General features: G+C 41.0%; 1 protein-coding gene across 2 annotated transcripts in view; it reads right to left on the bottom strand.

Moving 5' to 3' along the window:
• RECK (reversion inducing cysteine rich protein with kazal motifs) overlaps positions 1–12389 on the bottom strand; it is a 49112-nt gene extending 36723 nt beyond the window's left edge. For both annotated transcript variants that reach the window (XM_057424304.1, XM_057424305.1), the window contains exons 1-3: positions 12260–12389; positions 8495–8553; positions 2332–2406 (exon numbers count right to left, since the gene is read on the bottom strand). In XM_057424304.1, the coding sequence (XP_057280287.1) occupies positions 2332–2406; positions 8495–8553; positions 12260–12338 (213 nt within the window). In that variant the 5' untranslated portion in view covers positions 12339–12389. The remainder of the gene's footprint in view (positions 1–2331; positions 2407–8494; positions 8554–12259) is intronic.
• Between the last annotated feature and the right edge of the window lie 5420 nt (positions 12390–17809).

Raw genomic sequence — 17809 nt, 5'->3', positions numbered from 1 at the left:
CCTGGGTTTTAAATATCCTACTGGAAGAATTACATCTAAACATCTTTTGAAGAAGTGCTATGAGACGTAAGTTGAGTACCACTTGCTTTGATGAGAAGACTGCCATCAAAAGAGTATGGAATCAACAGAAGTGTTTTTGGAGGTGTAGAACATCATGTGATTACCTGGAGCTTTCTAAAGTTGTAATGAATGTGTATCTAATGATCTAAAACTGTCCTCCTCTGCATCTGCAGTGGTTTCCCACTTAAGTAAGAGTCAAAGTCAGCTCAAAAGAAAAGAGTAAAAAGCTGCTACTTCTACTAGTTCTGCCCCATTGATTCAGCTGACAGTTACTGTACTACTTACACCAGGCGATACCCTTTCCATCATGTTACTTGAAGGAATATAGACAACACGATGTCTGTAAGAAGTGCTTGAGAAAACAGACCATTTGATTAAATTTATAATCTATCTGCTTATCCATGGAATGTCACTGTAACACTTCTCCTAAGACAGGTGGTATTTGAAAAGAGCAAATATGGTATTAGGTTGAACTTTTAACTATTCCATACTGAGACAAGGAGGCACAAAAATACAAAATGTAATCAGTTCTAAGTAAAGTTTGATGGCTTTGTAATGGAAAATAACTGCGGTGCTTGAAGGTAGTTTCAGGCCCTCAGGACCTCAGTACAAAAGATATGAGAAAAGCAGAATAGAAGGACAGGACCTGGGGATGGGGAGTATCTGGGACTAGCAGATGTCCAGGATGAGAGCAGTTAAACTAACTGATAAATAGAAGGCCAGGATGATTGCTATGTCTGTAATGTTAATTAAGCTTGTTGGGAAAAGTAAACGACCCTTAAAGACCACCACATTTTGTATGCATGCCGGAGACTTTTTGGAAAATGATGTAATATGCTCAGTGACCATATAAGGATGACCTGTATAGCAATTCGGGGACACACGTTAGGAGGAGCTATCCCCCGTGTCTCCCGGCACCGCAATAAAGAATACCTGCTTGTCAACTTGAAATTCTGCGGGCAAGTTTGTTCCTGGAGTTTTCTCCGAATCAGTATCTAGATGTCTTTTCCAAAAGTTTATAAATATTACCAGTTCAGTGATGTTAATTTAATATAACAATCACTGGACAGTAAACTTGCCATTTATAGAGATGGTAATTGGAGTTTAAAAAAAGAAATAATAAAAAAATCATTGTGTCAAGCATTTTTCCCCTTTCAGATACTCTTCAATCCTGTCATCTAAAAATGCACTCCTCTACTATACAGATAAATTCTACTCTTCTTATAAGGAAATAAAAGATAAAGAAATAGTACCAAAACAAAGTCTATTCACCACTTCAGTATGTTTTCATGTCATAGGTTTTACTCCTACTCATGGCTGTCTGTAACCTTCCAAGGCCTTAGAGCCGATGATTGAAAGAAACAAAACACTGAAAAAACATGCTTCTGACACACAGGAGGAAAGGATCTATAAGCAAAGACACTCTTTCAAAGTTGCTAATAAATTGTTATTCTGTTATTCTCAGATTTACTGTTTATACATAGTGCCCATTTGAGCTGAGTATGTGTTTTGAGCTAGCTGGAAACAATATTGATACTGTTTAGAAATAACAAAATTACAAGAAAAAAGCAGACCTTTCTGAGAGCAAGTGTGTTGAGAGATTCTAAGCTGCCAAGAGATAAAACCTTCAGAATTTACAGTCTGAGTAACAGCACTTATCTCTTTCCCCATTAGATAATCTTTAAGACAGGGAGCAGATTACTTCATTTTTATTTTTTTTTAGTGACACACTACAGCACTTTTAGGAAACTATAATATTACTTAACCAAATAATATCTTACCTAACCAATAAAAGCATTAATTCAGTTTTTCAGATATGGCCATAAACCATTCAGAGCATCTATGAGGGTCTCCTTGCTTTAGCCCAAACAAGACCTTACAGCTTTGTCCCATACACAAACTGGAACATGTTACCTAATTTTAGTCCCAGCCATCAACATTCAAGTGTCAATCACCCAGTGTATTTTTTTTTTACAACATAGGTCAGATTTTTAAGGCATTTCTTAGCATACACAACCAGGGCACCTAGAAAATTGTCAAGTCCTGTATTGTTGCAAGCTTACCGTAAAAGTAACTCCTACTTCAAGGATCAAATCTCATTATAAGAATTTTTCTAGTCCTCATAACAAGGAAGAAAAAGCTTGCAGACATACACACATGTTCTATGAGCTCAAGACTCAGTGAGTAAATAGAAGCAAATAATTTTAAAACCTTACTTTTGCAAGCAAAACTTAAGATTGGTTTCTTTAATTAAAAACTAGCGAGCCTTACCATTGATTCTGGGCAATACTCAGGTGCTCGCTGCAGTAAGTGCTTCAAGCGGGAATCACTTTTAGAAGACAAAATCTGTTGAGAAAAAAACCCACACCTTAAACCACATAGACTATATCTATACATTGGATACTTTTTTCAATTGATTCAGTGATTTTTAGTTACACTACTATCTACCCTTCCACAACTTTGGCTAACAGATAATATACGAACAATGCAAAGTTAATAATCTCTTTTATGTATCTATATTCTTTCAAATATGTTGCATTTTTCAATGAAGAAAAGAATTTCTATATTTAGAAGTGAATGAGAATTTCCTCCTCCAATACTTCAATCAGAGTTTCTGTTGAACAGGTAGCGTGAAAAACATAGTGGATTTTTGTCCCACATACCAAAATATTATACAACTCTTTATTAATCTTCTGCTACATGCTACACCACCTCAGGCAACTCAACTCCTTCCAAAACAAACCCTGAAACAAGAAAATTTTGTGGAACAAAGAAACAAAACCTAGACTAGTTAAAGAGATAACCAAAATTAACAGGGGCATGAATACTACCACATCTTGGGTTCAGTTACGGGCTGGACTTAAACCTTGACACCACAGCTAACCAAGATTAAGTTAAGCACCACCTAAGCAAACTGAACACTCAGAAATTCATGAGACTGGATGGGATGCAACTGAGGATGTTGAGAAGCTTGCCACTGTTATCGCAAGGAAGCTTTACTGCCATTTTTGGAAGACCATGGCGATTGGATGAGGTTCCAGATGACTAAAGAAGAGACAAACATCATATCCATTAGAAAGATGAGAAAGACAATTTTCAGAACGACAGGCTGTTCAGCCTAACCTTGCCCTGCAGGAAGACTGTGGCACAAATCCTCACAGAAGTCATGTCAAGGCACAAGAAGGACGGGAGGTGACTGGGAGCAGTCAGCACAGCCATATCAAGGGCAGACTTAGTCTGATAGCTTTCCATAACTAAAATACTGGTTTAGTAAAAATGAAGAACACTGTATGTTACCTACTTTGACTTTAAAAAGGTTTTTGCATGGTCGCACACCATATCTTTCAGAGCCAAACTGGTGAAACATGAATGGGATGGGTGGGCTACAAGGTGGACAACAAACTGATTGAGCAATAGGGCTCAAAGATTAGCAGTTAGCAGTTCAGTGTCTAAGTGTTGTCCACTTAGAAGTGGTATAATATAGGAGACAAACCAACACTGTAAAAGGCTTTACTAGTGAGTTGCAGAACAGGACAGGAAAAATCCTGAGCATAAATGAGCCCAAACTGGGATCTGCTATTCATATACTAGAGGCTGGAGCTGCCATTCAGATGGGTTTTAACCAGCTGCAGCAATGGGCTGACAGGAAACTCAAGCAGTTCAGCAAAGGCAAACACAGAATTTTGCAGCTGAAATGGAATAATCCTATGCAACAGTATAGGCTGGGTGCTCTCTGGGTAGAAACCAGCTTTGGAACAAAGGGTATTGGGTCCTGGTCGGTGACAAGTTGAACATGGGTCAGCAGTGCACCGGCGGAGCACTGAGAGCTAAGAGAATATTGCTCTTCATTAGCAGTTGCACTACCAGCAGGTTAAATATTAGGCACTGATGAGGCTACTATAACATCAAACCCAGTTTTGTGCCACCACTGTGCAAGGAATGTTACTGATGAATTGCAGAGAGTCCAGCAGAAGGCCACAAAAGATGCTGGACTTTATGATATATCAAGACAGGCCAAGATAAGAAAATCAGTTCAAACTAAATGGTTAAGGGTGGGGAGGCACACTAAATTCCTGTCTTCCAGGAATTGATGGATGATACAAAAGACAATTCAGACTGTTCTCAGAGGCGCACAGTGGAGCACGAGCTGCAAAAGTAACACAGTGCAGCAAGACAAATTCTAACTGGATGCAAAGGAAAAAAACCAAACCACCATGAGAGTAAGTTAATGCTGGAACAGACTCCCCTGAGTCACTGTGGAAAGCCCATTCCTGAGGATATTCAAAATACGACTAATTTTGAAGCTAGTACCTCTCTGAGCAGGAGGTTAGACAAAATGACTCTTCCAACTTACTTTACACAGCTATACTTAGGAAGAAATCTTGCTTTACCTCATCGACTTTCATACACAATTCTGAATCATGTAAACTTATCTTTTTTCCCCAGGTGTCCTTTAGGCCATTTTGTAGTGTTGCTCATCTCAGTTCCTTACAAGAGTAGCAATTTCTTTACAGCTTACTACAAGATACCCTTACCTCATCAATCTTTCTGGTGTCGTTTTTGTTGTTTTGGTTTTTAAAGTTTCACAGAAGTGTTCATGTTAAATTGAGCTCTCAGCACAACTGAAATGATTTCCTGGTCCCACAAGAATGTTGTTAGTTCTTGTTCCTTTAGCAGTTCAATTAAGTAAAACACTTACTAATTAAAACAAGAAACTGGACAACAAAAGGGATGGAAACAGACCTATTAATGTGGGATATGAAACCACAAATTACAGGAATAACTAAGTCGTGGATGCATTTGATCTCTCAAAAGCAGAAATACATTACGGTTCTATTCTGAATTTGGAACATGACAAATTCATGGACTGAAAACAAGAGATCAAGAGTACTGGTTTTAGAGAAGAGAGCAAGAAAAGAGCTGCAGTAGTATTTGGGGTCTTCTGCAGTCATAGAATATGAAAATAATTTGGGTAGGAAGTGATCACAGAAGATCATTGATTGCAACCTCCTGCTCACAGCAGGATCAACTGTGAAGCCAGGCCATACTGCTCATGGCTTTATCCAGTCAGGTCATGAAAACTCCTGCAGATGGAGAATGCACAGCTTCTCTGTTTTCATGGTGGAAAAGTTCCTCTGTACAGTCAACTAGAAATCTCTAGTTTTAATTTATGGCTGCTCTCTCTTGTCCTCCCCCTATGAAAAGTTCGTAAATTCTTCTTTTATAACCCTTCCCTCCTTCTACCTTCTCTATACTGCCTTTCTGCACTGAAGCTTGTTCATGATTTCTCTGTTTAGCCAAACCAGCCTTCTGAAACATTAATATGTTTTCCTGAGGACCAGGATGGACTATTCTTATGCTTGGAGGAGGATCTGGATAGAGATCTTTGGCGTGGTACAGAGATGAATGCTTCCAGGAACCTTACAATTGTGTAACTTCCCAGAAATAAACATCAACTAAAGAAAAACAGTTCCACTTATTCCTTCTACAGTATCTGACAAAATCACAAAAAGGAGATGACACTGAAACTAAGCTTGGAATAATATTTACAAAGAATGCAAAATAATTAGATGTTTGTATCATCTTAGTGACAAACAAATCTGTAATCCAAGTTTTCCTTTTCAAAGGGCTTAAAGTATCTGAAAGTAATTTAAAGTTAGTAGAAATCCTTACTCCTTATCAAGCTTTTTTCCTTAACTGACATGATCAAGGAAAACATCATCTAGTTCTCCTGTGCCCTTCACCCTTTTACCCATGCAAGGCTTCACTCAACAGTACATGTGTCCATGTAGATGAGCAGCCAATGGGTGATAATCTGAGGGTCAAAAAAACCTTGCAATTTCAGCAACATTCTAGATCTGAGCCCCTGAAAACCAAATCATCCCAGACAGCAAGTCCCATTTGTAGATGAGTGCTTCCATTCTTTGCAGAAGGGATTCTTTCTCCTGGTGGCACTGTTTACAACCAACCGATTAGGCCAATATGGCTCCCTGATGGATTTTGTTCCCCTTCACCTTTCTGAGGCTCCAAATCTATTCTGAAAGGGCATATCCAAAGATAGGCCAAGAAACTTCCTCCCGCTGTCAGGGGCCACAGACTTTCAGTCTCCACTAAGCATAGCCTCTAGCCATCCTTCTTTCCATGCAATGCATAATTCAGGCTATTGGCTTTCCAGGTTCTCCAAAAAGAGCCTGTCTGGCTCCCGTTTACACTGAGGCAATCCTTCTAACCTCAGCTTCTTTGACAGTTCAAGAAGCTGATCAGAGCACGACTCTCACAACCACCACTGATTCAGGGAGAGACCTGGCAATCCCTTCACTGCAGCCCAAGACTTGGATGGACATACTCTTCTTCAAGAGCTCCTTCTGGGTCAAGACCTCCAACATGTCGTGAGCCAGTGACACAGGCTGTCCTCCTGGACTTAATAGGTTCACACAGTCTCAAGCAGTACATCTGCACTTCCTGCTTGGCCCGCTTCACAAGAATCAGCTCTGTTAACACCCAAATTCCTGTCTGTGCACCCTGGTCCCTGGCATTCCCTAAGCATTAAACAGAGGTATGGGGCACAAGCCTGCTCTCTTTCCTTGATGTCCCTGGCAAGCAACTTCTGTGTTTTATGGCTCAAACTACCAAGTCTAGAAAGAAAACATTTTTTTATTTAATTATTAAATAAATTATGCCAGGATGGTACAGTGTGGTGGTACAGACATGACAACAAGTACATAGCAAATATTTTAGAAAAGGTATTTAGAAAGAAAGAATGAAAACAGTAAATCATTCAGCCAACTCTGTCCCCTCACAGTCACCCTCCCATGTATGTAAATCTACAAATTCTATGTTTAAGACAAGGGCATAGCTATCAAATAATACGTTCCAAAATGGATTCAACAAAGACAAAGCATTGCAGTTGTGCTGCACAAAATGGTTAAGCTACAGATCATGAAAATAAGCAGAAAAATACCAGACAGCCAGTCTGTGGGCCTACATCAAAGAATCATTCAGAAAATGATGCTACCAACAGCCTGACGTGAGGTCAGTAAGACAGCTCCTTATAGAACAATTTCTGGGATACCAGTCTTGCTTTAGACTTGTTCTAGACCTCTCACTACAAAGACTCCGAATATGCTGATTATATGAGTACAGAGGAATCATTCAGATGAGGAAAGATCTGAATATCTTACAAAACACACATAAAATTCTACACAATAATTAGAACCAATATAACAGAAATGAGATGAAATTTGACAGTAAAAAGCTAAAGGCCTTTCGTGAAGGGCTAAAAACTAACAGGCATTCAAGTGATAAACTGGGAATTTCAAACCAATGGAACAGAAGAAACAATTGGTCAGATTATTCCAAATCCAGCTACTAAACTTGCCAGTTAAATTTGTATGTGGATATCTTGCTCTTACACGTATGTTGTAACACAGTTTTTAAGACTGAGTGCTATACTTCTGGTTTTAAAACCATGTACAGTTTTGCTTACCTGTATTCAAAGAGAAAATTACACTGGAAGGGCTGCAACAATAATTATAGGAATTCAGAGAATATCTTATGCAAAGGAAACGTAAGACTTCTCCTTGTTTGGCCTAACAGTAGGAAAGCTGAAAGGGAATTTGGTTGTGTTCTACAAATGTATTAGGGAGGGAGAAGGTAAATTTAAACTAAAAGTTTTGTTAGTACAATCACAGATAAATATAAGCTTGATCATAACCAGGTTTAGTGCTTGACAAGCCCCAAAATGGGCAACGAAGACATGAAAATGGGGGAGGTATAATGTAACGATAAAAACTGTGTATACGTATATGTATGCTTTACTGATGCAAAAATTTTATGGATATAAATTTATATAAATACAAACATACACAGCTGTACAACATACTATCCAAAGGTAGAAATCTAAACATAAGTTGTGGAAAAATATTTTCCAAGCTTAAATCCAGCACAAACAACCCTTTGTTATCACCTTATGAACAGAGTAAGCAAGAAGTTTTTTGCTGGATTCAAAAGCCATGTATCATAATGATTATCTTAGATACTTAGCTAACAAACAAGAACTGACAGGAAGAATGAACAGTACCAACATCCTGTTCTTCATTTTAAATTCCCCAGAACTTGGAAACATACAAGATCCAGAAACTGGGTAAAAAACCTTCACCCCTCCCATTTCCTAACATGCTTAGCACTTCTTGTCCAAACCCTGACCTCAGATATTTATGTCAATTTCTCCATAACCTATGAAAGGAAATCTGACTATAGTTTTAAACCTTTCTCATTATAAAATTATATATATATAAAAAATAATATTACATCTCATAATTCACTCATAGTATTTACACAGGAATGCATTTGTTTATAAGCCTAATCTTCCTACATCATTGTTTAAGGCAAAATTTTAACTCTCAGGGATAACCCAAATTTCAAACAAGCTTACCTGTTCACAGACATCACGGCACATTAAGTTGTCCTTCGCATGGTAACAACAAGACAAGCCTACAGAAAAGCAGGGGGAGGGAAAAAGACATTTAAAAGCCTTGAAGCACTTAATTGTCACTTCTGAACAGGAGTGTCCACTTGATGGCCTATCAGGATGATTTGTCTGGTCCATAAGCAATTTTCCTTCCCAGAAACAAAAAAAAAAAAATGAGAAATTTTTGTTCCAAAGCTGCTGCAGATCCATTCACGGAGTCTCACAGAATTAGCCCTGAACACTCAACTGCCACCAAAAGGAGATCTCACTCCCCTTCTGCTTCTAGCTCCACTTTTGCTGCTTAATTTGAACTAGCTTGGCACCTGCCAGATTCCTTCATCAGGCAATTCATTACTGGGGGGGGGAATGGAGAGAGAGGGAGGAAAGAACAGAATACTAAAAAGTAAACACACCCCCCCCCCCAAAATCTCCATAGAAACTATATGCCTTTGCAAACTGAATCATCTCACAGAACTCCTTTTCACACAGAGGTGAACACAGCTGTTCACTGAACTCTAGCTTCCTAAAAACTTGGATCAAAACTGTAAATTGTTTCACTAGTGATGGATGATCAAGAGTGGTTCTGTCTAACCAGATGGAAGTCATAGAGCAAAACAGAGATACGAACACATCAACAGGAAAATGAGTGAGAACTGAAAACACTCAGACTTCATGAAACACTAAGGTTTAAAGTGGCATTTTTAACATTGTACTTTGTTGCGCTTTGTCTCCCCTACCATCCCTTCATTCAGGGTTAAGCTTGGCGGTACAAAATGAACTGCAGAACTTCTTGATATTCATTTTCATCCTCACTGCCCAGTGTTTGGAGCAGTGTACAAAAAAACAGACATGCAGAGGTTTCATTGAAAGCTTTTACTTCTTCACACACATGGTCATTTAATGATTACAGATTTTTGCTCATCTGTATCTGAACTACACATGACACTGATACAACATAAAAGCAACATGTACAGTGAAAAAAAAAAAACAACTGTACAATGATATCACACATGAAGTTGTATTTCACAGTACCTAGTTACTAAAGAGATACTGAACTACTAAGGAGGATCTTGGCATGAATTCCTTGATAATTTCACAACATACAAGTGCTTTCATCTGAAAGCTCATAGCTGTTACAAGATACCCAATTTAAAACCTAGAAGAATCCATTACCACCAAAATTCTCCAATACTGAAATGTTATTAAAAATGAAAAAAAAAACCAACAAACAAACCCAACAAACAAACCAAACCCCCAAACCTGAAAACACTTAAGAACTGGGAATAAAGTAAAACATGTAAAAGGTTGCCTGAAATAGTCATGCTTTAAAATGCCTATTACAGGACCAAGCTGTATTTTAATGCAAAAATCTACCATTCCCAAATAGGAAATTGAAAGTCTTACTTTGGCTTCTTCTATTGGTGAATGTTTCCATTAGTAACTAGAAACAACATAGCAAAATGCCTGTAATAAATGGTGAGAGCACCAAAATAATGCTTACAACATGATGAAAGAATTAAATTGTGAAATTTACTTTATTTTTTTTTGCCAGTTTTCTACAATCTCAGAAAAGGATTGAGATATATGACACAGATGGCTTAAAAATCTTTCTGATTTGAGGATACATATGGGGACCTGTAGGTTTTTCTGCATTATGCTCAGTAAGCCACTGCTTTTTCTTAAGGCAACAGTTGCACTTTATTTTGTTTCTAAATTTCAGTGCCTATGCAAAGTGCAAGCATATTAACACAGCATGGGGTAAAACATTCAGGTTCACAAGAATATACCCAGCAAAGTAATTTCATAAGTAAAAAACCCCAACCAAACATGCTTAGGCATAGGCTTACAAACAGAAACACTGTCTATTCTATCATGGTTTTGTTGTTTTGTTTCACCATCCCAGAAATTTTTCACTATATATATTTTTATTGAGAGTAACTGCTACGTTTAAGAGACCCAAGAATTCAGGAGTTCCCAACCTATGAAAAGAATTTACACTGGCTTAGGAGACAATGCATATGTTTAACAGTGTATGTTTATTAAACTCTCCTTCACACAGATTATTTAATACTCTGTGGCCTCTTACCCATTAGTTTTCAATGCCTTCCAATCCTTCTATGATGAGTTAACACACATCCAGGATAGTTCTTTTCAATCACTTCCACTGCTGAATTTCAAGTCTTACCTATTATCCCAAACAATGAAGTAACAATATGCTACACCTCATGGTAATTTAATTACTTTTATACAAAATCCTAATCAATTGATGGTACCTTGAATAAGCAGCAAGTTAAACTCGCCCAGAGAGATCTTCCCTGCTTAAGTCAGAAATGGAAGTTATTAACAATATCCATTCCAAACACACTTCCTCAGTCCTCTTTCCAGCTAACCTCTTCTGAAATGTCATATGACATCTCTGTGTCTGTCCCTTACTTTCTTATTCCCATCTTCTCCTGTTCTACTGAAGAATTTCCAGGTTTCATTTCAAAATTTTATTCATGTCCAAACTATGAAATAGCTACGCTTCCTTCTTTGATAAGATCTGCTATTTCAGAAATATAAGTAGGTTTATCAAGCAAAAATTGAACTAGATTATGTCACATTTCACTCCACTCGCCTTTTACTGCTACTACTACTTCCTAAAACCGTGCCTCACTAGAAATCAGCGTAGAACAATGAAATGCCCATAAATGCTTCAGTATGACTGCAGTCTTCTGCTGTAAAGTATTACATATTTTGTATTTTCCCTTCCCCCAACAGCATTACCAGCATGATCTGGTTATTAAAAGCTATATGTCAATATCTGTGCTTGTGCTGCCTTCTTTTAGTTATTTTTTGGTCCTGTCAATAAGTTATCTACTATCACAACTGTAACACAGGAAACTATTTTACCACCATCTTTCTCTCTATTAAAAGTCTTCCCTTCACTTAAAAAAAAAAAAAAAAAAAATCCAATACCCTGTTCAATAGCATTTTTCTTATTGAAAAGGTTAGCAAAACCACAAGGAATACAAGCCCTGGAATACGAGGCCTGTTCTGACACTTCATATAGCAATCTCTAAGTCAGGTTTTACTGATACGGTGCAAGACACCAGCTTTTCTCCATTTCAAACCACAATCTTGGTTATTTACCTACTGCCAGCATAACAGCCGAAGACACGAATCCCAGCCTCTCAAGTCATGTAACCAGGTATAAAAGGTCTGTCTATCCCATGACACTGCCAGGCGGGATGTGGTCGAGACGGCCGTACCCCTGCACCCCATTCCTCCCTATCTCAGCTATTGAAGCCTCCTCCTCCCTCCGGCTGCCGGCCTTCACGTCAGGGTTTCAGACGGGCGCATTCCACGGGGGGACACGACACCGAGACAGCAGCAGCGGTAAAAGGACCGACACAAGGAAGGCGACGCTGCCCCGCGGGCACTCAAGGAGCCGCCCCCACCCTCACCTTTGGCGGCCCCTCGCCCACCACCCTCCCGCTCCCGTGGGGCAGGTGCGGGCGGCAGCCGATGCCACGATGCCGCCCTCCTTACCCCGCGGCTCCAGGCAGCCCGCCCCCAGCTGCGGCGAGACACGAGTGACCCGCGGCGCCGGGCCGCGCCCCATCCCCGCGGTCGACGCCACCGCCCCAAGGCTTCGGCACCCCGCGGGCGGCCTCGTCTCTGCGCTATGTTGCTGAAGAGGGACCCGCGGAACCACCTCCCCTCCATCCTCTGCACCTCGCTACTCACCGTCTACTGTAGGGAAGAGTAGGGGGGCCGCCGCCAGGCAGAGCAGGCCCCACGGCCACTGAGCGGCCGTTACCGCCATGGCCCGGCCGCGAGCTCGCCGCTCGGCCCCGCCTCACGCCCCCCGCCCGCCCGCCCGCCACACTGGCTGATTCTGACGCCGGCAGCGCCCGCTCCCGGCCCTGCGCTGCCTCCTGACACCCCCATTGGCTGCGGCTCCCCCGTCAGGTCCCGCCTCCTCCCCGTGGCCGCCGCGGACGTTCCAGCGGGCGGGCGCCGCCGCCGCCATCCCCGCGGGGGGCTGTGTCTTGCGCCGCTCGGCGGGGTAGGTGCCGGGCAGAAAGCGGCGGGGCCTGCTCCGCCACAGAGCCGCTGCCTCCCCGGTGCTGCGGCGCGGATGGCGGGACTGGGCTGCCCCGAGGGCACCGGTTCTGTAGGGCCTTCGCCGCCCGCCCGCGCGGGTCAATGGGTCTGTCTCCAAGTGGAGACCAGTGACGAGCGATGTCCCGTGGGGGTCCGTGTTGGGATCGGTCCTTTTCAACATGTTTGTCGGAGACGTGGACAGTGGGATCGAGCACCCTCAGCAAGCTTGCCCATGACACTGAGCTGTGTGGTGTGGCAGACATGCTGGAGGGAAGGGCTGGGATCCAGAGGGACTTGGGCAGGCTGGAGAGGTGCGTCGGTGTGAACCTCATGAAGTTCAACAAGGCCAAGTGCAAGGTCCTGCGCATGGATGAGGGCAGTCCCAAGCACAAATACAGGCTTGGGGGCCTGGATTGAGAACAGCCCTGAGAAGTACCTAAGGGAATTCGCTGACAAGCAGCTCACCATGATCCGGTAGTGTGCACTTGCAGTCCAGAAACCAGCTGTGTCATGAGCTGGATCACCAGCAGCATGACCAGTAGGTCGAAGGAGGGGAATCTCCCCTCTGCTCTCATGAGACCCCACCAGCTCTGAGGCCCCAGTATAAGAAGAACATGGAGCTGATGGAGCAAGTCCAGAGGAGGCCGCAAAGATGCTCTGAGGGCTGGAGCAGCTCTGCAATGAAGACAGGCTGAGAGCTGGGCTTGTTCAGCCTGGAGAAGGCTCTGGGGACACCTTAGAGCAGATTCAAGTGCCTGAAAGGGCCAACAAGAAGCTGGAGAGGGACTTTTGACAAGGGTAGGTAGTGATAGGACAAGGGGAACGGCTTTAAACTGACAGAGGGGAGATTGAGATGAGATCTGAGGAAGAAGTTCTTCCCTGTGAGGGTGGTGAGGCCCTGGCACAGGTTGCCCAGAGAAGCTGTGGCTGCCCCATCCCTGGCAGTGTTCAAGGCCAGCTTGGATGAGGCTTGGAGCAACCTGCTCTAGTGGTTAGAACCGAATGAGGTTTAAGCTCCCCTCCAACCCAAACCATTCTGTGCTTCTGTGATTTAGTTGTATTTTAATCTGAAGTCAAATTAAAGTTGGTGCTGTAATTGTGAATTTAAGAAGCTGAAAAGTGGCAAATGTAACCTGGTTATAAAAAATAACAAGCAACCAACCAGAAAAACCCCACACTCAAACAAAAACAACAACAAAGCAGTCTTTCCACACCAGGACAGTAATGATCCTCTATGTAAGTGGGCTTTCACGTCAGTTAGATAGCTGGGCTTTTGCCCCAGAGGCTAGTTTTTGTTAATTTTCCATCTGCCAAGTACTTCGGGACTTAAAATTCATCACGAGTCCACGAGGTGGCAGTAGATCCAAAAGCAGAATTAGCCAGATGTTTAAATTTGCAGGCTGGTTTCATTTCTCTGAAAATACAAGGGGCCTGAACTGCTTAGATGCAATTTCCACCCCCCCCCCCCCCCCATGCTAAATGGTTTAATTTGGCTTCATTTTGATGAGGGTGGACTCTGCTATGAATGTGCTGAATGCCATTTATGTGTGAAGTCATTATCAACAATAATTTACCCCAGAAATGAATAGGCAGAGGAAAGGTGCAAGTATGCCTGGTAATATAAATGCTCTGCATTATCACTTAAGTCACCATGTCAGTTCCAGAAGAAATAACAGACCACTGAAATTATTTCCTTTACTTTAAAGAAGAGAATTGAACTTTGAAATAACAAAAGGTTTTAAAATTTGGCTTTCAGTAAGGACAGTATGAATTTTAACCCCATTCATTGTTCTAGAAAGCAAAGACTTTTTGTTCGTTGGGGGTTTGGATGTTGGATCTGCACACCATTTTCCTGTTAAACTGTATATGTTGGTCTTTTTAAAACAAAACCAATGAGAACAATGAGAAGTGGAATTTGGGGGCTTGAAATAAGTAAATACTTCACTGTAAAGCAAGTATACTGACAGCATGCTTTTGAAGTCTGGTGATAAGACAGAAACTCCTCTGCAAATGTATTTTATTTTTTGCTGCTCCTGGCATTTGCTGAGGGACAAGGAATACTTTATTCCTTCTCATAAAAAGACAGGCTCAGGAAACTGGGGCTGTTCAGCCTGGAGAAGAGAAGGTTGCATGGAGACCTCATAGCAGCCTTCCAGTAACTGAAGGGAGCCTATAAGGATGCAGGAGAGGGACTCTTCATCAGGGTCGGTAGTAATAGGACAAAGAGTAACAAGTTTAAACTTAAACAGGGGAGATTTAGGTTAGCTATAAGGAAGAAATTCATTGCTGTGAGAGTGGTGGGGCCCTGTACAGGCTGCCCAAGGAAGCTGTGACTGCCCCATCCCTGGCAGTGTTGAAGGCCAGGCTGGACGGGGCTTTGAGTGACCTAGTCTAGTGTGGGGCATCCCTGCCCATGAAACTAGATGAGCTTAAGGTCCTTTCCAATCTGAACAGTTCCATGATTCTGTCATTCTCTTCTATATGCTGTACTTCTTGTTGCTTAGAATATAATAAAATCTGCTCCTTCATCTATATTATTTTGTATTAGCTTGAACAGTTAGTTCATTGTATTTTGTTCTGACTAGCATTTGATCCTCTTATCCTAAAAATTGCTGAAACTTTAAAAGGTTGGAATACTACTTTGTATTTTATGTGAAGTCTCCTTCAGCAATAGGTGAACTTTTTGATGTACTCATGGTCTGAATTCCTGGTCCACACATACGTTTTACTGGAAGAGATCTGACCTGATCAGCATCCCTTCAGAAAGTAAAACAATGCCATATTATCATAGAATCATAGAACGGTTAGGGTTGGAAAGGATCTTGAGATCATCTAGTTCCAGCCCCCCTGCCATGGGCAGGGACACCTCACACTAAAGTATCTCACCCATGACTTCATCCAACCTGGTCTTGAACACTGCCAGGGATGGAGCATTCACAGCCTCCCTTGGCAACCTATTCCAGTGCCTCACCACCCTAACAGGAAATAATTTCCTCCTTATATCCAGTCTAAACTTCCCCGGTTTAAGTTTGAACCCGTTACCCCTTGTCCCGTCACTACAGTCCCTAATAATGAGTCCCTCCCCAGCATCCCCCTTCAGATACTGGAAGGCTGCTATGAGGTCTCCACGCAGCCTTCACTTCTCCAGGCTGAACAGCCCCAACTTTCTCAACCTATCTTCATACAGGAGGTGCTCCAATGTGGCATATCTCTATGTGTTTCTATACTGTTCTATACTGTTCTATATTTGAATTTAATGTATTAGTATGTCTGGTTTGAGATGTACATGAATTCTGTGCACCATAAATCTGGCTTCGCAACTTTTTAAGATCTTTAAGAACCAATATACAGTCACCCCTCTCAACATGGTACTTTATAAGATAAAAGGTTGTTTTCACCATGTATACCTTGTATTCTTATTGCATTCTGGAAGCCAGTAGCATTTTCCTTCTTGGTAACTACTAAAGCCATTGTGTTTTAGCTACAAACATGTTAAAAATTGCTCTGCTGTGATTCTTAGATATCTACACCGTACAATTTGCAGACATACCCTAATTTGCATTAATTTGTCTAATCTGTGTATCAGCAACTAGATACCTGCATGATAAGCCGATGCCAGATTTTTAGTGCGTGTTGAGTAGCTTTTCTGTGCTGAGGCTTGTTTCCATTTCATCTCTGTGTTGCAGCTAGGTAGGGGTTGACAGCTACCTGAAATGTGCCTGCCTGTGCCTGAAGTGGTAGGAATTGTGGAACCATCTGTGGGACTGCCCTAGCAAACTGCTAGCTAGTAAGTGAGGTGGTCTCTTGTTTCTTCATTCTAAGTATGGATCACCACAGCAAATCCTCTTTCAAAGAGATTTTGTTCTTAAACAGGCAAACCTTTTTGTACAGGCAAACCATAGCTGCTTTATTTTTTCACCACTAGATCTCACACAGTATTTTGCAGTTGACTTTCCAAATAGCAAATAAGAAAGATTAATTTATTTTCAAATTACTTCACTTTTTTTGCAAAACCACAGAAAGAAAATTGTATTAATAGGTAAAACACAAATACAAAAGCAAGGTTTGGTGGTTGCTATTACACACATCGGTTACACTGATAAAGTTGTATATAAAGCAAGACAGATGTGAAATTAAAGCCAATAAAGATGTACATTAATGCTAAATACAATGTCTGCAATTAATTTTAAGCAAGTCGAACATGTGGTGCATATTAGAGTTCATAAAATCTTGCCACAGGCAAACAATTAATGTGCATACATCAAGTCTGGAAGGACAGCCAACTGAAAGTGATTAAAGAAGTGTGGAGTATAGAATTAATTATAATTTGCTAGAAAAGTAGTAAAAAAGTAAACAAGATTCTGTCATTGTATGTTAAGAAACTATTCCATCATTTGGAAAAGAATTTAAAATAGATCTCATGTTTGCTGAAACAGGAAGTTTTGATGTTCATAAAATGTGCCATAAAAAAAATAAAAATCTGGTTCTGCTTTACCTTTCATAACTTTTCTCAACAGAGCAAATAACCTGAAACTGAAGTCGCCTGTCAGTCTAAATTTAAAACCCCTGAAATCAGTTATGGGATTAGAAACATGTCTGCTTCCCTTCAAATGAGAATGCTCAGTGAAGTAAAATACACTTCTTGGTAACAGAGCTTATGAAAGGGATAATTTAAAAACAGGTTGTTGACTGATGGAAGCATCAAGACAATTCATTCTCTTTGACATAGAAAAACTGTGTCAGTAAAGCCTAATTATCCTTCCATGTTAGAGAAGGCGATGGTAGAAAAAAAACCCTAACAAATGTCAGGAAGATACATTTACATTTATGCTATTTGGTCAGATGCATTTTACTCTCTATACTGCTTTGTATGCTGTATAGAATTTTGTACTCTATACTGTCTATAATGGAGTTATGTAGTAATGTAACTATCAATTTGCTGCCTTCAACACAGGGCAGGCCAGAGTTGCTTGCATGTGGAGCACCTTCTTGTGAAAAGCTCTATAATGAGACAGAAGATAATTTCAATTTGATTTCTGGAATAACATTGAGGGATTGATAGAGCTTTCTTTTTCTTTCCAGTTTAAGCAATTGAAAACAAGAGAAACTATATTGGAAAGTTCCAGAGTTTGCAGAGCAGAAAATTGATCTCTTCAAAATGTGGAAAACCAATACTTCAACCAGAATCAT

Source organism: Pezoporus wallicus, unplaced genomic scaffold, assembly GCF_028554395.1.
Source record: "Pezoporus wallicus isolate ANWC-B61680 ecotype Strahan unplaced genomic scaffold, APGP_CSIRO_Pwel_v1 contig_5485, whole genome shotgun sequence".
NCBI lineage: Eukaryota > Metazoa > Chordata > Aves > Psittaciformes > Psittacidae > Pezoporus > Pezoporus wallicus.
The sequence above is the reverse complement of the archived record's forward strand: the minus strand, read 5'-3'. Positions and strand labels throughout refer to the sequence as shown.